Raw genomic sequence first — 23048 nt, 5'->3', positions numbered from 1 at the left:
AAACATGTAATTCTCACGAGCGTGCAGGTTCTAATCATAAGATGTCACGAAGTCACTGTAGATGACTTATTTACATCCACCCCAGATGCCTCTCCTGACTTACCTTCATCTTCCCACACCTTTCCGCAGGACCATCCTCTGCTAAGCGCAGAACGTAGAGGTCCATGTTATACTCTCGACCACCTCGAAGACTGAAACCAAATCCCTTGGCTCCTCTTTCCAGCTCCACAGTGTAAAAATCTTGCTCCTATTCAAAGAAATTAAACGCAGTTATTCTGGGAGGACTTCAATCGACACAGATTTCTCTCTCTCTTCCCAAACAGTCTCCATTATGGCTCATTTGACCCAAAGGCAAAATTTGTATCCCCTTCTTGGTGGTTTCTAATTGTTTATTAATATCAATTAACCTTAGGAGTTTGGAGATCCAGAATGTGAAAACATCCATGAGTGTGCATACAGATTGCATACCAACACGCATATATTAAAATTTAATCAGTGAGGCTGTGACTTGCATTTGTGACAGGAAAATCCTTCATTAAATAATACAATCCTGCACATTGCTGGTGTTTTAATCTCCCTGCCCAAGGCCCTAAGATATCTCATCATTTGGATAGCAACGACAAGCTCCACACATCTTGACAGTGGTTCCTATGCTAGTTAAGGAGAATTGGGAAAAGACTAGGAAAGGCTTTGAGAAGGCCAGTGAGGGGGAGGGAAAACAAAAAAAAGACTTAACTCTGTATCACCCAATGTTTCCCATATCTGCTTCACCTATTATCACTTGTGCACCCTCCATTACCACCTTGTGGGACAGGTAGGTAGCTTTAGGAGCCTCACCTGAAATTCACAAATCTGAGAAACAGCTTAACCAAAAGACATTTTCTTGACATAAATGCCTTTATGAATACCATGACCAGCTATATCCTGTTTTGCTTTCTCTGATCACCTATTATTGAGATAATTAATAGCATTTTATTTTGTTTGGTCCTTCTCACCCCCTGCCTCCAGAAAAAGGATGTCTAGGGATATTTTTCAAAGGTAGTAAAATAATGTTATTTACTTGATAACCCAATGTGAGTTGATGTTTAGTATATATTTAGTACATAAAAGGTTATTTATGTTAATTGCAAGTACCTTATAAGATACCTGGTAAAAAGAGCTTCAGAAAATTGGAAGGAAATGCACAAAGCCAACAAGGCAAAAAGAGAGAGAGTCCTCACCTGTGTTGCCTGGGGTGCTTTGAATTCAAACTGAGATTCTGGCTTTGGTTTGGTGGTGTTCCTGCCAAAGCAAGAGAAAAAAAATTTATATATATATATAAGAACAACCCATGGAGAGCCTGAGAAAGAACCAAAAAGAAGTACCATCACACCACCAGGAGTTACTTTTTCCCCCGAAAGTAACAAAAGAAGCCAAAGTCATATCTGACCTGGTCTCCTGGGCTCCTTGCTGCGAAGGGGTGTGTGTAGTGGTGATGGTGGCTATCTTCTCTGCGTTGGTCAGCAGAGTGGCATTCGAAGACTCTGCGGGGTAAGACACAGCATCATGAAATGAAGGCCCCGGAGAAGACATTATCAAATCAGATGTGCACAAGCCGCACACCTGAATGACATCTGAATTCTCCATCACCATTTCAAAACGTTCTGACTTGAACTTCTAAACAAGAGTGTGATGTGAGCCATGTACACCCCCATGACACTCCTCCAACTAGGTATCTCCACAAATGAAATAGTTTGCCCAAGAAAATGGTACTCAAAAAATCATAGCCAAGGTAGGTGCCTTTCACTCTTCCCCCATCACTTTAAAAGGGCAGTCCCATCAAATCACTGCAAAATTATTTCCCAGACTTTTACAGGCTAATAATAAATGTCTCTGCTAATGTCCCTGCAATTTATTGGTGATCTTTAGTTAGTCTGCTTAATTTTCTCATGTGAATAGTCAGTGTTCTAACTTCTTGCTACTAATAAATACACATACAGAGAACATCTACTTTCTTCTCCAAAGCTTTTAATGAAACACAACTAAAAATGTGGAATCCTTGTGAGATCTTGCCTAGTATCACTCATGAAGAGTTATTTTTAAAACTTGCATTAGTCAGAGCCAGTATGTAAATCTAAATTGTACAAATCAGGAAGCCACCCTAATGTAACAAATATGATTATATTCTTATGTAAATTGACTTTCTTATTCACTAAACACATTCATAAACAACTTCATTAATCTCTGGGAGCTTGGAAACCTAGGATTTGAAAACACTCATGAACATGCCTACAAACTACTAACTGATATGCATATATAAACATATATTAAAATAATTTACATAGTATCAGTCTCATGTTCTTTTACTATTTCTCCATTAAAATCAAGGCAGATAGTAAACAATGATGAGTAAGTTGCACTATTCAAATTTATTTTTAGAATGACAGTTTGGAACCTGCCACACATTTTCTAATCAAGAAAATGCTAAATGTGGGGGTGAAGTTCTTAGATTAGCCTATAAACTACCCCTTTACTTCACATTGTGCCATAAAGTCTAGAAGTTTCTAGGTGTTCTGAGGTTGGCAGTAGGCACTCCATAGTTTGTGGAATACATGTATCTACCCATCACATATAACCAAGTTTCTATGGATATCTCACTAATCCCACTTATTTGTGCTCTACCTTCCATTGTACTTTGCTGAAAATGCTACTCAGCTTAGGTCTGACTTTGTTTTACTCTATTTTCATTACAAATAGCTGTTAAAAGCAAAGGGCTGGAGATCAGACCCAGGTTCAAATCTCTTTGTCCTTGACTAATTATCTGTATGTCTTCTTTTCCTTGAAAGGGATGATGACAATAATCATCCCTTTTCTTGGATTAAAGTATATGAACTGTTTAGCACCGTATCTGACATATAGTAAGCACTCAATATACACTGACTGCAGCCAGTGCCCTCGCTATTTCTATTTTGTATTTATTACTGTGGAAATGTGTTTAAGTTTTTTAAACTCGCTGCAAAATGAGACAGTTGAAATATGATTTGAATAGTTTCTATTCCAGCCCTAAAGCTTATGATCTGGATAGTGGTGGTGCAAGATCAGTAAGAAAATGTAACTCAAATCAGGTGAACAAAAACTGTGAATCCAGTTCATGCTCCAGAACAACGTCTCCCACAGAACCTGTTTTATCAAATGCTGCACCGGAATCTGAGGGAACAGTAATCTGCAGTCAAGTAAGGGTGAAAAATAGTGGATGGAACAGAAATGTTTTTCCGTGTCTGTGTTTTGTTTTCCCCATGGACCCTTAATTGTGCCAGTATACCTTGTGACCCTCCAAGATGGGGACGTGGTGCTTCTCAAGCTTGTCAGGTGTATTGGTTACAAGGTCAGTGGCTAGACTCAGACTACCTGGCTTGGCAACCCAAATTTTGCAATTTACTAGCTGGGACTTGAAGGAAAGTTATTTAGACTTTCTATGCTTGAGTTTCCTCACCTACACATACAGAGTAACAGAAGTATCTAAGAACACTGATGCAAAAACAACCTAGGAGGAAAAGCGTTTGGGCTCGTGCATGGCACGTAAAAACTGCTCAAAAATTGAAAACCATCTTTTTTATGGGTGGCACGTATTTATTACTGTTATCACAATATTAAGAGCATAATATTAGTCTGTTTTTATGACTGCAGTTAACCGGCACAACCAAGGTGATAAATCTAAGTGGTATTTCATAAAGTCTACCCGCTGTGCCCCGACAAAGGACTAGTAGACTGCAAAGCTTGTCAATGTGACTTGCCAGAAGTTTCATAAACATGTATTGGTCCTTTAAAAAAAAAACTTCATATTATGTACTGTAATTAATTTTATGGAGACTCTCCGGGAAATCACAAGATTGCTTGGGCCACAGGGAAATCACCATCAGGATACCAAAAAGAAAGCTTCCTTGTAATCAGAGTGATTATAATTACTAAATTGTGCAGAGGTTCCCCTTTAGAGATATTGGGTGTTTTTGGTAGCCAGAGTTTTCTAGGCAGATCAGATCCTATTCTCAAGCCTTTTTAGTACTTCTGCCATTTTCAAGGTTTGATGAGATGTAACAGATAACCATTCAACATACGTATAAGTAGAATTATTTTATTTATTTTCCTCCCATCATTCCTTTGCTATTTTCAAATATTTATATGCAAATCTGTTCTGAGGTGAAGCTTAACGTTAAGCATTTCAGAAATAAACATTTAGTATGCAAATGCCTATTTGAGTGAGCCCACTGAATTTTTTTCCTTTTGTTTGTTTTTCTTAATCTATGAAGAACCACCACATTTCAATTATTTCCAATGTGCCACACACCATGTAAGGTTCATTCCCACATGCACTGTTTCATTTCATCCTCATAACTCAAAGAAATAGGTGCAGGTGCAATTAATTACACCCATTTTAAAGCTGTAGACACTGAGGCCTACAAAAAGTAGGCAATATGCCCAAGGTCATCCAGAGAGCAAGTGGAGGCACTGGCAATTAAACCCAGGGCCTGCCTGACAGTTAACTTTTAGTTTCACTCTGTTTACAAGGAAATTATTCATGGGTCAAGGAAATCAGATCTGATTGGTACATTCCCTTCTTAACAAGCAAGTACTTTTACTTTCCTGTATAAATACCACCAACTTCACTAAGTAGTATCACAGATTAATTAAAATACAAAACACTCTGGTTTCGACTTTTAGATTTCCTGGGTCATTTTCAAGCACTATAACTTTTAGCATACCCTCAATTTCCAGGATGCTTTTAAAAAGATCTATAATGTTATATACTTTTAAATGAGCTTTTAAGTCTTCTTTTAGAATCAAACCAAGATAGTGTGTGCTGAAATTCTCTGCAGCTTTTAAAACTACGGAGTTGAAGCCCATCCTCACAAATTTCTATCTCTATTCCAAAGTAAAATGTCCCCCATATAAAAGAATAAACACAAAAGACGGGTCTGATATAATATACACTCTATCAACAGTTTTAAAAAGGACTGTCAATGTATTTGACTTGTAGAACTCTTAAGGCAGATGGACAGGTTGACTGTTTTCATGATAAATTCCAGCAAGTGCCCTATGTGCTTTCTTAAACAATGTTTATACCTGCTTTAGCTCTCCCGGAGGAATGAAAATGGATATTACTACCCTTCCCACAGCAATCACGTATCAAGAGGAGCGCATCCTAGCTCTCAAGGCACCATCACAGTGCTCTGCTCAATCAGGGCACTAACTTCTGAAAGGAGCTTCTATCTTGGGTTTCAACTTATCTCTGTGACAAGTGATTACCATTCTAACCTTGCTCCCATGTTAATATCCTTAGCTGCCCTTACAGAACCACATTACAAGGCCAAGCAGATAGAGAACCAATACGATCATTCCATTCATAAATATTTTAATGCACAAACACATATGTAATAAATACCTGAAGGAAGCATTTGAAAATTTAAATCCCATAAATATTTGAAAGTTTGGGGAGACTTTTAAAATGTGTATGATAGAAACTCTGTTCTTCTTGCCTGAGTATATGCTAGCTATCGTATCTACAGAGCTTTCTGTTAAGATAATTAAACTCTTTTAGGCCTCTGCCAAGGAAATGGCACTACCTGTGTCACCAAGCCTTACTTCTATACGAGTAAATACTTTAAGTCAGAGAGATGTGAAGTACAAAAATAGATACATAAACATGTGTAACTGAATCACTTTCTTGTACACCAGAAACTAACACAGCGTTGTTAATCAACTATACTCCAATAAAAAGAAAAAACAAAAAAATTAAAAAAAAAAAAAAGACTTCAGGGAAAAGAGACACTATATTTAAATAATGTCTTTTATTTTTATTATTTATTTATTTAGGGTGCACCACGGGGCAAGCCGGATCTTAGTTCCCCAACCAGGGATCGAACCCACGCCCCATGCAGTGGAAGCATGGACACTTAACCACTGGACCTCCAAGTAAGTCCCTAAATAAGGTATTTCTAAGTTCATAAATGTTTTCATTAGTTTGAACTTGACTCAATCTGATGATTCCATGAGAGCCTGGCTCAGTCAGGATCCGCCCTATCTGATTAGTCTCACTCACACCCAGACTTCACAGGGTATTTCTATACACTCCACAGTAGGAGGCATGTGTGCTCTGACTTGCCAGAATTCAAGTTCAAATTCAGTGTGTTAAGCCAGTCTGTGGGTCTTTCTGTGTTGCCACGATCAATTTCCTATCCACCTGTCCATCTCTGACAGGAGAAGAGGCTCTACCTTCATTCCACCTCCCAGCCTCTTCCCAAAGCTTAGAAGGATGACAACGCCCCTGAACACGCCTGTCTGGGAACTGTGAACAACACAATAGTACCCAAATCAAGGGGAGTCATGTTTCAAAGCTTTTGTTGGAGGGGGCTAGCACAGACAGAAAAGTGAGAGGGGAATAGGAGAAAGAGAGTGAGGAGAGAAGTGAAGCTGGAGAATCAGGTGACTGATGACAAGAAGAAAGAACGTGAGCATGCTACTTCCCTGGAATCCAGTCGATTATGATTCCATGCTTCTATTGCAGGAGGCATGGGTCAGGTTCCTGGTTGGGGAAGAATTATGATCCCATACGCCACAAGGCACAGCCAATAGATAGGGAGTAAGTTCCGAGCATGGCCCAATCAAGGGTGCATTGTCCTTTTTTTTTTTTTCTAATTTGATAATTTTTTAGTTAGAAAACTAAAACAGTTTGTAGTAAGAAATTTTAAAAAATGGTTATGATGCCTTATGTAAAATAGAAGGAAAAAATATATATATAAAAGTCACTTGGGGACTAATGCCAGGTATGGCTTATTCCTTTAAACCATATATTAATATTTTGGTTGTGAATTTCATTTAGGGACATTCTCAGTCATTAAATATATGTGATCTCTCCTTAATTCATGACTCCATTAATAGTAAATGGGTTATCTCTTAGAGGCATCTTTGAATACACATTTTGCAAATATTTATCCTGAATTGAAATATGACTGACATGACAGGATAAAATCAGAAAACACAACTATTCAATGACAGTTTGAAAATGATGACTTCAGTAATCCTTGTCTGATAAAAATATCACCAAGAACTGTTAAAACTGCTCAACCACGTTGTGATATTATTTCAAGACTACCTTGCTTTTTAAGTTTCCCTTTGAGGAACTGTGCAAAGAAAGGATGGGTTAGTCTTCAACTCCATAATGAACAAGTAACTAGCCCAGAAACTAATATAAAGTGTTTAGCCTCATCTCCTTCAAGTTTGGTCAGCTTCTCTCTTTCTGTCTGACTCATATGAGTGCCTCTTCCTGAAGTGACTCCTTGTGTTTCTGAGAACAGTACCCTGAACAAGATGGATTTCTAAGAGCTCCTGAGCCACTCTGATGATGAACTTCAGTTTTTTTTATGAAGATCACTCAACAAAATGTCCCTGGGCTAGTCCATTAAACACTAGAGTGAGTGACTGAAGTAGACCAGAACTTCCTGACATGGAGAGAATGCCTTCTTTTTACCTTACAATCTACCATGTCCAGCACACTTTTATGGAGAGGAAGTGGATCCAGCATGATTTTCTCTTCATCAGATTGCCAAGGCCACTCTCTGTTCTATAGGTTTTTGTAAAATCCTCATGGATTGCTTCAGCATCTGTCCAGATGCTGCCTGCCTTCATTCTAGCTTCCAAGATGGCAATTCTTGGCCCCACTTAAAAGATGAGTATTAGAAATCCACTCTGTCAGACTTGATTCCCTTTACCTGCACTTTGAAAATGACAAAGTAATCAGTGAAGAGTTTTATTATCATGGTGGTGAATTCCTAAAATATCTTGCAATGAAATTGCATCCTCAGCAGTACATCTATCCTTAACTACACTGTGTCATCTTTAACATTTACTTTTTTCTTACCAAGATGGCCTGTGATAGCTCTGTTCAAATTTTACACTTTTGAAGCACTGCAGTTTAAAAAAAAACATCTTTTTATTGACAAATGTTATTGGATAATCTATCTTGCTTTCCACTTTTTGGTGTTCAGGTTCTCAAAAAATACTTTCCCTTGCCCAATATTAATTTAACTCAACAAGTATGTGCACAGGAGTATAAGTTGCTTCTGCATATTTATCTTTCCTGATTGTGAATTGTTTTCTAAGCTCTTCCCTCAAGGAGCTCTTTCTTTCCTTCCTTCCTTTTTGGAAATTTTCATTCCCACAGACTAACCAACATAGGCTCAGCAAGTTATATCCTGTGTTCATTTCTTTTGAATTAATTTTCTGAAATCCCACCACAGCATGGAGATAAATATATCTAAATTTATATACTACATTAGGCTCTCTCCACCATTTGTCACCAAATTTTCCTAGCTTCCTTCATCTTTTCCACTAGGAACCTAGGTTATATCATCTTGTGACCACTTTCCTAAATTGTAATAGCTTTCCAGAGTGGTGATTTGGTAGAATGGACTCTAGACCAGATGGTAAATTACTAACCATGCATTTGAGGCAGGCTGAAATAGACCATCATTCAAGGAGCTATTTTTTCCCTCCACATTTGGCAGAGGGTATTTCTGGTACAGAGAAACATCCCTGTTCTTAGAATGAACAATTTTCAAATATTTATTGTTTGGTTTTAGACTTACATCTTCTGAAATGCACAGCCTATAGTACTCAAATTTTAAACTAATATGGCTCACTTTCTAGCAACTGGTAGATAAAAATGTTGATCTGGTGAATTACTTTCAGATAAAACTTCTGATTTTCCTATTTTACAGATCAGTGGCATAGAATTCTATCACACTATCACCATAAACCACAGTTTTCTCTTGAGAAATACCCACTGACTTTTGGAATATATTTTATTTTATAAAATATATAGTAAGAATGAAAAAAAAAGACACTGAAACATTCTGGGAAAAGTATCACTTTTTTCTCAAGGGCAAAGTCTGCTTAGAAGGAAGTCATTATACAGGACTTAATTCTCTGAAGGCTCTTAGAGACATTAGTGTATCACTCCATTTTTATTAAATAATACTAAAATAAGTAAATATAATGTAAGTAATATAGTATTATATAATATAATAATATGGTACATAAGAATAATAAAGTAAGTACTGATATTTTTTGCTGGAAAACTTTTGGTAGTGGGGGCGGTCCTGTGTACTGTAGGATGTTTAGAGGTGTCCTTGGTCTCTACCCACTAGATTATCAGTTAGCACCTACTCCAGACAATGCCAAATGTCCCCCAAGGGGCAGAATCACCACTGTTATAAAAGAACCAAAGATTTGAATTGAACCAATCAAACAAACAAATAAGAACAGGCCTAGTTTAATGGAAGCCTGTCAAAATATTAAAAATACTGAGATTTTATTCTTTCTTCATCCACATGCAAAAATTAGAGACAAATCATATAGCACAAATTCTAATAACCTCCTATTAAATAAAAAACATTGATACATTCACTTACTCTGATCAAAAAAAAATTTTTAAAAACCAGTATTGGCTCTCCATTGTCCTTACATAGGTTTTATGATATCATCATACTATACACTCAGATTTTACATTCCTATTTTTTAAAAAAATCATTAATAATTTCCAGGTAGAATATCAGGCAAGTTTTACCACCTATACTCAAACTATTCTGTTGTTTTAAAGACAAGGACACCACGCTAAAATAAATTGGAGAGAGTTAAAAATTTTCTGATATGTTTATCTCTGTAGCAAGACAGGGTCCCTAGGCAAGAGGATGAAGTCAAGAAGGTGAGGTAAGATGTAGTAACAGTGGCTCAGGAGTGCTTGATGGGTATACTCAGAGAAGGTCGGAGAGGACTGTCTCTTAAGCCAACGCTATTCAACTACATGAACACCAAAGACAGAGTAAGACCGAAGAGAGAGAGAGAGACAGAGTCACACACAAGAGGTATACTTTACCATCCCCAGGGATGATGCGGAGGGTGACTGTGTTGCCCGCTTCCTTGATGAGGTTGACAATGTCAGAGTGGGATTTGTTGGTGATGGAACATCCATTTACTGCCAAGATCCGGTCTCCTACTTTCAGCTTGCCGCATCGGTCAGCAGGGCTCCCCTCAATAATCCGACCTATTTTGTGAGGCATGGCCACACATGCATTGCCTGCTTTGATAGTCAGTTTTAATTTTTTTTTTTAACGTTACATGGGAATAGAGTGAAGGGAGGAGAAAAAGGGTTGAAAAGGGAAAGAGAAGGTTAAGTGTTAATTAATTAAAGCATTAAGCAAATGTTATTAAAGGAGAACTCTGTGCCGAGGGTCAAAACATTGGCAAAGTTCCGGGCATTTGTGTAAGAAGTTACAGTCCTAAACAATAGTTCATTGTTGCAGTCCTTTCCCGATTTAAAACGAGGGGGACACCCCAGCTTTCCTCTTTCTATCAGTGGCAAAATTTGGGATCTTTAGCAATTTCCAAAGATTCTCAAGAGCCCCCAAAGTAACCTGCCATGGGCTTATTTGGGGATTTCAAACATGAAACCCAGAGCTGGGATGGAAGCTTTTGCACATCCTGTGTTCATGTCACTTCATTTTTGCCAGATGCTGCTTAAGCTTCTGCCAATGTTTTGTTCTTTCTCCATTTAGAAAAAACAATCACTGGGTGTCTAGTGAGGTCAGAGAGTCCACCAGTGCCAAAAATCCAATCTGAAAACACCTAATAGACAAACACTTAAGACTTTCTGCCTGCTATGCAGCATGATGAAAGCTTTAGCAAGGGGGCATAATTACAAGATGAGCCAAGAAAGCACCCAACTTTGACACGCATTTTTCCTTTTATGACCTTTGCTCAATCAGCTGCTCTTGTGGGCTTTCAGAGAAGGGCCCAAATGGCTCATTAGCTCTGAAATCCTCCTTCTTCCTCATAGAAATCCCCTCAAAGCCATAAGAAAATCTAGTACATACTCAGACTGAGGACAGTGATCTGAAGCTAGGTTCAAATCATTCCTCAACCCTTTTTCTTTAATCATTTCCTTTGTCCTCCTCAGTTACTACACAGCTCAGACAGGAAAAATCAGGAAAAGTGCATTTGAAGAAGATGTGCTTTGAGGCACTTCATGTCACAACCAAGAGTGGCTGGTAACTTTTAGAAGAGAGGTGGAAAATAGGCTTTGAGGCCTGATCTAGGGTTTCCAGATACTTGCATACTGAGTTGTAAACCTTCTTGGGCATGTCCACTGATTTTGAGAGTTTGTCTTTCTGTAAAGATAGTTACATAGTTGAGCCATCTTTGGGAAAGGGTGATAAAATTAAGATGGGAAACCCTGAAATAGAAGGCTCTTCCATCCTAATTCAGAGTGTGAGGATAAAATGTATGGGAAATGAGCTGCAATTCCTTTGAATTTCAGCATATTTGCCTGAGTCTGTATCACTGGATGTTAAGGTTAAGGTTAAATAATTTTTCAAAAGAGAGTTAAACAGTCTTCTGGAAAGAAACAAGCAGGTGTGGTGGAAAGCCTCCACACTCAAATTCAAGGTCTTGATTAAGTTTAGCCCATCTCCAAGGACAAGTCCCATGGGAAAGGAATCATATAGCAGGTGGGAGGAAAGCTCTGCATAGCTCAGAAGAGAAGTCACATGCAAGGTATTAGGGAAAGTTTAATTTGTTCATTGTAAAAGTTGGAGGAAAACAATCAAAGACCAAATTGTGAGTGAAGACATTCGATATCTGTTAAACAACACAAAACCTCCCACCAGACATATCTGTTGTTTCATTCTAGAAGGGGAAACTGAGAACTCAAATTCTGAGAATATCACCAGGTGCATAGGGACAAACTGCAAAACTGAAGAAAATAACTTGAGATGTCTTTGTCCCCTCTGGTTTTCTTTTTATTTCTAAATTGGGCCAAAAAGTCTTCAAAACTAATGGAGAAACAAACCAAAAAACCACCCTGCCTTGAGGTCAAGTCACCCACCACCCACGACATGCTGTGATAATGCTATTAACAGAGCTCACAGAGGCACTGTTAGTAACGGGTGTTTGTTATTGCAGCCACACATGCACAGACCTGGCTTGACGCACTGTCCCCCTCAAGTTTGCACCTTAAAGGGACATGACTTTAGCAGGAAGCAAAGTACCAAGACTAAACGGAGACAAACGGAGTTGTACCAGAGCAGAAATCCAATAGGATGGAGCACCTAGCCGATGTTAGCCAGCAAGCGACCTGGACTACTGATCCTCAGACTCCTTGTGGGCAGGTCATTTGGAGACAGAGCTGAAGCATGTTTCAAAGCCTGCACAGCCCTTCCTGTCTCCCATCATATTCCATATAACTAACAAATGTGCTTGGGGAAAACAACAAATGACATTTTATTTAATGAAGAAGGTGGATCAGTTCTGGAGTACATACTTATGATCCATTTTAATAGGAAGACTCATGATTCCTAGTTCCTAGAATCACCTGGCTTCCTATTTGTCTCAGCCCGTGCACCCTGCAGAGGGTGGTAGTTGTGTTTCTCCACTCTGCTGAAACCCCCAACATCTGGATGAGACAGGACAACCACCTCTGCAAGAATTCAAGGGCAGTGAAGACAAAAAGCTCTGCACTCAGATTTTAATTAGATTCTCCACCAGCCAAAGGTAAACATATTATTTTAAATTAAAATTTAAAAATTTCAGATGGAGATAGGTAGAGTAGAGGAAGGACACAGATAAGACGGAAAGGGCATTGCATGTATATTTTTTACACCTCACACCTCTATTTTCCCCCCCAGACATTTATTTCTACAACCATATGCTTCTTTTAAAAATGTGGAGACCTTCTGAGACAACTGCTATGATTGATACCCTGCTCAGGACCTTGCAAAGGTCTGTCTATGGCAAGAATTTCTCACACTTCATCCTGTCAAGGGGCTTCTTTGCAAATGTCACCTATGCATGAAGTTGTCTGCCTGTGAATGTCCTATCAGAATGGAAGCTGAAGAGTTAAAAAAAAAAAAAAAAACAACCCAACCTTCAGGAGGGGAAAAGCTACCCAATAAAGTCCGTCCCCAATTAAGACTTTCATTACCTGAAGCAGAAAGCATGACAAGCACTTCTGTTAATGAGATTTTGGCTCGTCTTTCCCTCTCCAGAGAACAGTCACCCCAGGAAACGCTGGGGAGCAGAAGTGACCACACTCACCGAACGTCGTGCCGGCCTCGGGCCTGCTCACCGACGACACGATGACGAAGCCGAAGCCCTCGTTCTCGCCGCGCCGGATCTCCACGTCGTAGGGCTGGACCACGGTGCTGACCACACCGCTGCCGCCGCCGCCGCCGCTGCCGATGCCGCTGGTGCTGCCACTGCCGGAGCTCACCGTGTTCAGCGAGTTCTGGCTGCCCTGCGGGGTCCGCTTCTCCTCCGTCAGCGAGGCCGGCTGGTTGCTACTGTGATGGGATGAGGCTGGCGAGGGCACCTCGTTCTCGGTTTTGGGGGCTGTGCAAGAGATGTACCTGCTGGTTATCCGCCTCTGCAAGAAATGTGCCCTGTCACCCCTTCCTCCGTCCCCCATCCACTCCACAACCAAATCAAGAGAGTGATAGCTATGACAGCACCTGGCCTCACATAACTGAGACACAGGAACTGAAAACCACTCTGATAAGTATTTACCATTCAGGATCTACAGACATCCATGCCATGGGAGAACAACAAAGGGGACACCCAGACTCTGTTACATTTAGGGCACAGTGTGTATCAGCATCTGTATTTGGACTCAAATCTGCAGTAAGACTGGCCCACTCTGAAGTATTTCCTGCTTTATAGATTGAAAAATGACCCCTTGACATTATGCTAAGTGAAATAAGTCAGACAGAGAAAACAAATATTGCATGGTATCACTTAAGTGTAGAATCTAAAAAATACAACCAACTAGTGGATTAACAAAAAAGAAGCAGACCACACATACAGAGAACAAACTAGCAGTTATCAGAGAGCAGAAGATGGGGTGAAGGGGTAGGGGAGTAAGAGGTACAAACTATTAGGTATAAAATGAGCTATAAGGATATATTTTACAATGTTCCAATGTAGCCAGTATTTTAAAATAACTATAAATGGGCTTCCCTGGTGGCTCAGATGGTAAAGAACCTGCCTGCAATGCAGGAGACCTGAGTTTGATCTCTGGGTTGGGAAGGTCCCCTGGAGAAGGGAATGGCTACCCACTCCGGTATTCTTGCCTGGAGAATTCCATGGACAGAGGAGCCTGGCAGGCTACAGTCCATGAGGTTGCAAAGAGTTGGACATGACTAAGCGACTTTCACTTCATTTCACAAGTGGAGTATAACCTTAAAAATTGTGAATCACTGTATTATACACTTGTAACATATATAATATTGTACAGCAGTAAGACTTCAATGAAACAAACAAAAACAACCCACTGAAGGAAGATGTGGGCCACCATCTTTGCCTCAGAGACGTATCTGCGTTCAAGTTGTCATTACCCTCAAGTCACATTTCTGCTCAGCTTTGCAAACAGTTTTGCTCTGCTTTTTCCATCAGAGAGACTGTAAGCTGACAGCACCATTATGATGTCCCTGGTACTGCAGGATTCCTGACAACACCTGTCAGAGGTATACTTTGCTTCTCTCCCCAGCTTCCAGATGTCAGTGATCCACTCTGATCACACAATTGGATACGTTAACCTCCCTCAGAATTCATTTTATCAAATTCCAGTTTTATTGCTTTATTAAGTGCCAGGGTAAACCACTCCTAGATAGCCACAAAAGTGGATGGGACCACTTATTTTTCATGCCAAAAGCAAAATATGGGTTCAGATTTTGGATAGGACTACTAATTTATTCCCTAAAGCATCTCCTTTCATAGATTTCATTTTATGGTAGGAATATGCAGAACCTAAAACTTATTATTGTAAACATTTAGATATATACTTCAGTGGCATTAAGTATAGAAACACAGTTGTACAACCATCTCCACCAGCTATCTCCAGAACTTTTCATCTTCTGAAACTGAAGTTTTGTATCTTTTAAACACTAATCACTTTCCCTGGCAACTAATCACTAATCACCAACCCCTGGCAGTCACCATTCTTTCTGTCTATATATTGACTACTCTAGGCACCTCATGGAGGTAGAAGCATACCATTTTTGTCCTTTTGTGACTGGTTTATTTCACTGAGCCTTATGTGTCTCCAAAGATTTAATAGGCCTTTTTACCCAAGAGCTTAAAACCCCCAATATTTAAGATTTTAAAAAATAAATCTGAAATAAACAAAAATCTCATTTCTCTATTATTTTTATTTGAACCAGTTAAATAAAAAGTCTTCAACTCATCTTAAAAGTCATTTCTGATTGCTGTTGGCTACATGGGACACTACGTTATCCTGACGCCATAAATGAGCTCTCAGGACATAAATGATTAACACTGCTTTCCATGGCGGCAATAGGCATTAGGGCTCTCACACTGGACCCTGATGTCTTAATTCTTTTGAAATTAATTATATACCATTGAAGTGAGTTCTACTAATTTTTCCTAAACAAGGAGCCAGTTGATTTTATTTGACAAGTAGTTGTTTCACTAGTACTATAGCTATGGAGAGTTCATGAAATTTCATGCCATACTTTTTCAGTAATTCCACTGATATAACACGTAATTTCTTTCTTCTGCATTCTGGGTTGTCTTGAATACTTGGAGGTAGGGGCTGCCAACAAAAGTGATGAATGAATGTGAAAGGAAGACACTCAATGGACTGTCTCAAAATGGCAGATCCTAACACAGAAAAAACCATGATTCCCAAGGATGGCAAGAAAGGAAGGCTAAAATCAGCAGGCAGTTGGAGGGAGTAGAGAATTTCCAAGGGTTTTACAAAACAGGTTACATTTGAGTTAAGGATGTACAGGACTTCCAGGTGTAGAGGAAGAAATCAAAGATAAGCCAAAACTGGCTAGCCATACAGCTTTCTTATAAGAAAAAGTAAAAAACTAAAATAGTTTAATACATATGGCTGTCAACAAGAGAGTAACTTTTTTATAAGCTTATTTGGCAGCATGAAACTGATTTTTGCTCTCCTATTTGGGTGCTACAATTCACCTGTCACAGTGACTTCTTTCGTTGAGAATTCTCATCAAATGAAGACAACGACTAAGTTCTGGTTGGCAAGGCGGTGGAGGGACATAACATATATATTCAACTAGCTTTCTTCTAAAAGCCTTTGCTGGATATGCACGGCTGGCACATTAAAGTACTTTTGAGTGACAGTAGTTTTGGAGGGTTTGAGAGAAGCAAACCATCTGGAAATTCTGTGCTTAATCACATTTGCAAACATTTGCTAAAATAGATACTTGAGGAGGCAGACACAGGAAGGGGGCCTCTTCTGTGCATAAAGTGACAAGGCAACGTCTAAAGGAATGAATGAAAAACATACCCGCAAACACTACTTTACGCCGCACTGTCAGATTGACATGGCCTTGCTTGGCGGCTTGTTGCATAAGCTGGACCACAAGCTGGTGTGATTTTCCAATGACTGGTGTCCCATCCACACAGATTAATTCATCCCCAGACCTCAGACGGCCATCCGTATCAGCAGCACCCAGTGGTACGATGTGACCAATATAAATCTGTTGAGTAATTAGATGATAGATGAAACACTAACCTTTTGGTTTACTATTACAGGCACACCTCGGTGATATTGTGGGTTCAGTTCCAGATCACTGCAATAAGCAAGTATCACCACAAAGCGAGTCACATGATTTTTTTCCCAGTGCATATAAGTTATGTTTACCCTATCCTATGCTGGTAGTTTTGATTTCCCAAGTGGCACTAGTGGTAAAGAATCTGCCTGCCAATTCAGGAGACCTAAGAGAGATGGATTCAAACCCTGGGTCAGACAGATCCCCTAGAGAAAAAAATGGCAACCTGCTCCAGTATTCTTGCCTGGGAAATTCCATGGACAGGGGAGCCTGGTGGGCTACAGACTATGGGGTCACAAAGAGCTGGACATGACTAAGTGCTCAAACAAACACAGATACTGGAGTGTAATAAGTGTGCGATAGCATTATGTCTAAAAAGATACATACCTTATTTTTTTTTTAAGTGTTAAAAAATGCTAACCATCATCTGACAATGCAAGGTTGGCACCAAACTTCAACTTGTAAAAAAAAGGAATTTTTGCAAATCTTAATGAAACAAGGCTTGTCTGTGCAATGATGGCCTTCACATCTCTGAGCAAAATTCAGTCCATTCATTTGTGTCTGCATCCGTGCCCCTCACTGGGTTCTAGCTACTGTGCTAGGTGGTACAATAATTCTTAAATGGTGGAAAAAAATAGCTTTTTGTTGTTTGGTTCCTTGACATTTATCTGTGGTTTGCTGATGACTCATTCTTTTTTCCCCTTTGCAGAAATCAATCATTTTACTCCCTTCACGGGCAAAACTTTTTCTCCTTTTCTATCTACCTATAAGCCTTCTGTTCAGAAAACTCTGCTAAGTATAACAGTAATACAACTTTTCTTTAAAGGTCAGCATGTGCCTAGCAATAGGATGCACGATAAATATTGCTAAATGAAAGGGTGAATCAAGCAAAGTCTGGTTGGGCATCCCTATTTCCATAGTCTATAGCATCAGCATGCAGAGCAGGTCTTTATATTTAATGTCTTGGTATTGTTATATTAACCAATCACTGAACTTCACAGGTGGCACAGTGGTAAAGAATCTGCCTGCAATGCAGGAGACACAAGAGACACAGGTTTGATCCCTGGGTCAGGAAGATCCCCGGGAGAAAGAAATGACAGCCCACTCCAGTATTCTTGCCTGGAAAATACCATGGACAGAGGAGGCTGGCGGGCTATAGTCCACGGAGTTGCAAAGAGTTAGGACACAACTGAGTGACTGAGCACATCACAAACTTTAGCTAAAACATCTGTGCTTTCCTTCCCTTCTCACTAGGTAATAATGTACAACAGTCTTTGCGTGACATGTATCTTTTACAAAAAACTTTGGTAGAAGAGTGGTTAAGAATATGGACTCTGGAATCACAGCCTCTCCAGTCCCTCCATTTACTAACTCTGTGATCCCAGGCAAGATTACATTAACCTTTCTGTGATTCCATGATTTGAAAATGGGGGTAAATTCATAGATTTGATAAAAATGATAACTATTTTTATTACGATGAGGAAAATTTGAACAATACTTATCTTTAGTTCTTTTTTCCTCTTTCAAAAGAATCCCATGGTGGTCTCCTCAATGTATTCTAAAGATGAGGCCTGGAAAGATTAAATGTCTCCTGATCCTTGTTCAGGGTTTTTTCTCTAATTTTGTAAAGAGTGGTCCTACTTTCTCTAATCTCTCATAATGCCTTGTCAAGTGCCTTCTAAGTCCTAGCTGCTCAATATACAAAGCCAACGACCTGCTGGCAGATTTAACAGAACTGGCCAGAAGGATCAGGCCATTGTGTTCTCAGCTGATGTCTATTCCTATTTTGCTTTTTTTGGTTTCCATTTCTTTGATAGTGAGCTACAGATGCTGCAGCTGCCACCCTCCACAAACATGAATACACACTTTTTAGAAAGGATCTAGTCTCTTCTTCCTCAAGACAGAAAGAGCTCCACAAAATCCAAAGAGTAACTCCCACTGGTTAAGATGAAAGAGCCAGAGAAGATATATATATATAAATATAACTGAATCACTTTGCTGTATAGCAGAAATTAACACCAACATTGTAAATCAAACTTTTTTTTTTCCCCAAAAGATGAAAACAGTTTTGGGTGCACCTAGTGGGACTCAAATCTTGGTGATCTGTCACTGATGCCAACTGGTTTTGAATTCTTAGAAATTAGTACTGTGAGGGACAGGATGGGGCAGGGAGACAAGAGACTCACAGGTTCCCCTGGTTCATTGCCACCCAGAATCCTAAATCCAAATCCGGTCTCTTTTCTCCAGAGGAAGATGTCCTGTTCTTGATAATCTGGAACTGCAGAGAAGGGAGAGGAAGAGAGAGATTATTTCTGTGATAAAAAGAATCAGAGTCCTAAGGCGAACACAGTGACAGGACCAATACTGATGGTGCTTGAATGGATGACAGCTTTCAAACACAGACAAGCAAACAAAATAATCTGGACAGGTGAAATAAAAGAGGACAGTGAGCGGAAATAAATGGTGGGGACAGTCATTGAGCCTGAAGTGTTTTTTTTTTTTTTCCAAAGGACTAATCACTGTTTGATAATTCCTCATCAAGAAATTATCCCTGATGAAGGCTGCAGTCAGCGCTCGCCACTCTCCTGGGTATTGTTGCAAGAGGAATTTAGTAAATTAAAATTATCATGCTCTGCACCACAAAGTGGGTGCCCATATCTGAGGAAGGAGTTCACGCTAAGTCAGACTGACCTCTGATGCAGAGGCGGGGGACAAGGATTCAGTAGACCTCTTAAGTGCCAATGTTATCAACTACAAGATGAAAAAAAACTTATGGCACAAACTAATTTAAAAAAAAAATCACTTCTGTTTTTCCTTAAAGTAATTAAGACTAGCACACTGATAATATGATCTGTTAGGTCATTTTTGCCAAAAAAGTTACTCTCAAACATCCTAATATCTCCCAATTTAGAACATTTATTATGATTTTACTACTATTACCAAAAAGTAGCCAGCCTTCTATATCCTTAAGATCAATGGTGACAACAAACTGTTCTATGTAAATGAACTATATTTCATCACTAAATGAGTTTTTTACTCCATGATTTGCCTATAATATTTCAACATTGTAAGCTAATTTATTATCCAATAACTTGATATTTTACTTTCAAAACACAGTAATAGTTCAGGGTTTTGAAATGGAAATCTCATTTTTTGTTTAAAGAAAAGTAATTTCCATAAGACCATGCTTACTGTACATGAGACTGTCCTATACACCATTATGACTTAACCAAGGAAATAAAAAAGGGTTATTCCTACTTAATTCTTACTTAATATTTTAGTATATTTGTAGTGTGTTTTATAGTCTATAAAATGACAAATCTTTTCTTTAAAGAGAAAAAAAAATAAAATTTAGTGGCTGTGAATCCTAAAAGAGATTTTCAAATACTGCTCTGCAGAATTTCTTTAATTCCTTGGCTTTGGGGCTGAAGGAGTGTGTAGATACTAAGAATTTAATTTCCACCTTCTCTGCTTTTGTACAGAGGGATAGGAAAGAAGAAGGTGGTTGTTCAGATTTCAAGCAGGTGACAGATGTCCCATTTTGGGGACTCACCCATGAGCTTAAAATGTACAGTGAATGAATATGCCAAGAGAGAGGAAACTAAATGAACAGGTAAACACAAGTCAGAGGAGTCTGAATCCAATATTTGTGCTTGAGCTACCTTAATGCTGTGCTTTCAATGAATCTTCTTATCCAAAGCATTTTTATAATAATTGCCGGGGCTAAGCTGTAAGACGCCATGGTACATGGAGTTAAGCTACATCACAGTACTCCCAGAAACACAATTTGAGAATGATATTTTCTTGAGCGTGCTAAGGTAACAATATTTTCTTTCTGTGTGAGTAGCTGGCTAAAGGGTATTTGCTGTAATAGCCTCATTGAAACAACAAATTAAATCAAGTTGAGTCTCCATCTTAGGTTCACTCAAGCAGGAGGATTATTACCAAAATAGACCATGGGTGCTTTCCAGCCAATACAAGGTTCTTGGCAGAGTCTGCCTGAAAATAGCTGAACTTTTCTGTGAACAAGGAAACACCTCTGCAGAGACCTCCAGCCCAGACCAATTTTTATTTTTATTGCAGCATCATTTAACACCAGAACACTTGCCCGTCCTATAGTGACACCAAATGTAGCAACAGACTTAGGCTTATCAAACAGTTTAACCCACTGGAAAAAAAATTGTTCTCAGAAATAAGCAAATGACAAATTTACTTAAAGAGTGTCCGACTGAAAATTAAGATGCCCAATGACAGACCCCAAGGATGCAGAAGACGCAAACAATGAACCTTCAGGAAAACACACACAAACACAGATAAGTTACAAAGAAAGTCTTTTGGCTCTTGAACTTGAGCATTTTGACAATTATATTCTTCTACCAACCAAATACTATGTACCACATATAGAACTTTGGTGATCAATCAGTACTGAAACATATTACAGAATTATTTTATCTTCTTTGTCCTCTGCTGCCACTTATTCCCAATGGCATTAAAGTTTCTAAACTACCCCCCCCCCAAAGTTTTTCTGTTCTCTTCTTTATTTCAGGAAGATTTTATTAGAATTAAGTTTTTAGGAGGTAGCAGGGTAGAAGCAACTTTCTGATATTACTATCACCTTTTTATTTTCCCAGTCTAAATCAAGAAGAGATAGAAAAATCTCATCCAGCTCTCTTTACTTCTAAGCCCTGGCACACGGGGCAGGAAGAGTAGCTCATTCCCTTTGGTAATTCTACCAACAACCGAATAGAGCAGTCAAAAGACTTCCTTTGATAATTAGAGACAATGGAATCACCAGGTTTGCAGAGAACCCTCCTGGTGTCTCCATTACTACAGACACACAACATATTTGCAGACTTGGTTACAACATGCCTATCACTCTTTACTTCACCTTGTCTTTGATCTAGGCTTGGTCAATGAGAAAGTCCCAAACACTTCAGTTCCTGGCATGCCTCTTTCTTCCTTCCTTTTTCTGAGTTTCTTCCCACCCCCAGACCAATGGGAACATCAAACAAGATGAATAATAATATAGAAATGAAAGTTTTCAGTGGATCCTTACTCTGACATTCTCCAAAATTCGTGGAATTGATTTCTCTCTCTCTTTCACCCTTGCTCAATCCCGATGCAGGCGAAGGTGACATAGCTGGAATATTAATGTCACAATTTTGCAAAGCTTAATGTATGTGCTTTCTCTTACTTCATTTTAATTTAGTTTTGATTGATAAGAAATGTGCAGTTAAGCTTTCACAGTAAAGGTCAAGGCTGCTGTGGATTTTAAAAGACTATAGTTGGAGTCTTTTCTTTTCCATGGTACTTTTCTTGTCAAAAAGCTAGAATTTACAACTGTACTATTGAGAATTTCATCGAACCAGCATTACCATCTTAAGACTCTTCCTATTTAATTATACTCTAAAGTACCCATTCTCATATGACCTTGTTTGAATCATGTCATGAACTTGAGATTTATCTAAACCACTTATTTCCTTTTGAGAAAAATGTAAGCATGCTTTTGTCATTTAAAATAATATCGAGTTTCTGATGGGATTAATTCTTGGACTAATACCTGTTCAGATGTATTCTTGGCAATTCAACCAAAATACTCTTTTATTTAGTGACACAAGTCATCAGATCTGGCCAAGAGTTGAACAAATACACAAGTAAGAACTGTCACAATAGCTCTTAAAATCTAGAGCTTCCAAGCTTCTTAAACCATGATAAAGGAGCTGTACACCAATTCGAGCTCAGTAAGCATGTCTCTCAAGGGACAGGTGTATGCTGGTTAATATGACAGCTCTGTCATTTTTTCTTTCCCAACTCTCTTGTGAACAGGTAAAGTTTCAAGTGAAAGCTTTAGATTTTCTTTTGTAGTAAACACTAGTGGATACCAGCTGCTCTTCCTGAACATTTACAAATAATTGACTTCATCAATGTCATTTTTTAAAGATATGTACAACTGCCATGTAATCGAGAAAAAATACAAAACAGGCAATGTGGCTTTTAAGGGACTTCCATGCTTGTTTTTAACTGAACATTTAAGTTCATCAAAGGGATTTATTAACACATCTGTAATTCAGACTGATTCATCTGGACACTGATGTTTTGACAGATTGCCATATCAAGAATGTGGTATTCACAGTATTCAGACCATGTGAAGGAACTGGATCAGAGACTTGGTTAAGAATCTTCACACTTCCCCTCACAATAAAATGAAATATAAGGAAAATATATTTCCCCCTCAAAAGTGGGATAAATTAAGGGTACAATGAAGGTGCTACCATTGACTTTAATTTTCTTGTTTTTCCTGGAGTACTTTGCCTTGCAGGGAGGGGCAGGGAATCACACCTAATGAGGCTACATGTTGTAATTTTTCCTTTTTTCAAAAAAGCAGATTAAAAAACAGCCTGTGGGAATGGCAGAAACTGATCT

The 23048-nt window shown here is 38.9% G+C and overlaps 1 protein-coding gene across 10 annotated transcripts in view; it reads right to left on the bottom strand.

Annotated features, from left to right (window-relative positions):
- Positions 1-23048, bottom strand: part of MAGI1 (membrane associated guanylate kinase, WW and PDZ domain containing 1) — a 636320-nt gene that overhangs the window by 9713 nt on the left and 603559 nt on the right. For 3 of the 10 annotated variants that reach the window (XM_065933320.1, XM_065933321.1, XM_065933326.1), the window contains 7 exons: positions 18812-18903; positions 16361-16553; positions 13126-13419; positions 9911-10114; positions 1430-1523; positions 1221-1281; positions 104-247 (listed from right to left, as the gene is read on the bottom strand). In XM_065933320.1, the coding sequence (XP_065789392.1) occupies positions 104-247; positions 1221-1281; positions 1430-1523; positions 9911-10114; positions 13126-13419; positions 16361-16553; positions 18812-18903 (1082 nt within the window). Of the gene's footprint in view, positions 1-103; positions 248-1220; positions 1282-1429; positions 1524-9910; positions 10115-13125; positions 13420-16360; positions 16554-18811; positions 18904-21681; positions 21766-23048 lie in introns of all 10 variants that reach the window. The other 7 variants (XM_065933328.1, XM_065933329.1, XM_065933322.1 and 4 more) reach the window with 5 other exon arrangements.

The sequence above is a fragment of the Muntiacus reevesi genome, chromosome 4 (assembly GCF_963930625.1).
Source record: "Muntiacus reevesi chromosome 4, mMunRee1.1, whole genome shotgun sequence".
In the NCBI taxonomy this organism is placed as follows: domain Eukaryota; kingdom Metazoa; phylum Chordata; class Mammalia; order Artiodactyla; family Cervidae; genus Muntiacus; species Muntiacus reevesi.
The sequence above is the reverse complement of the archived record's forward strand: the minus strand, read 5'-3'. Positions and strand labels throughout refer to the sequence as shown.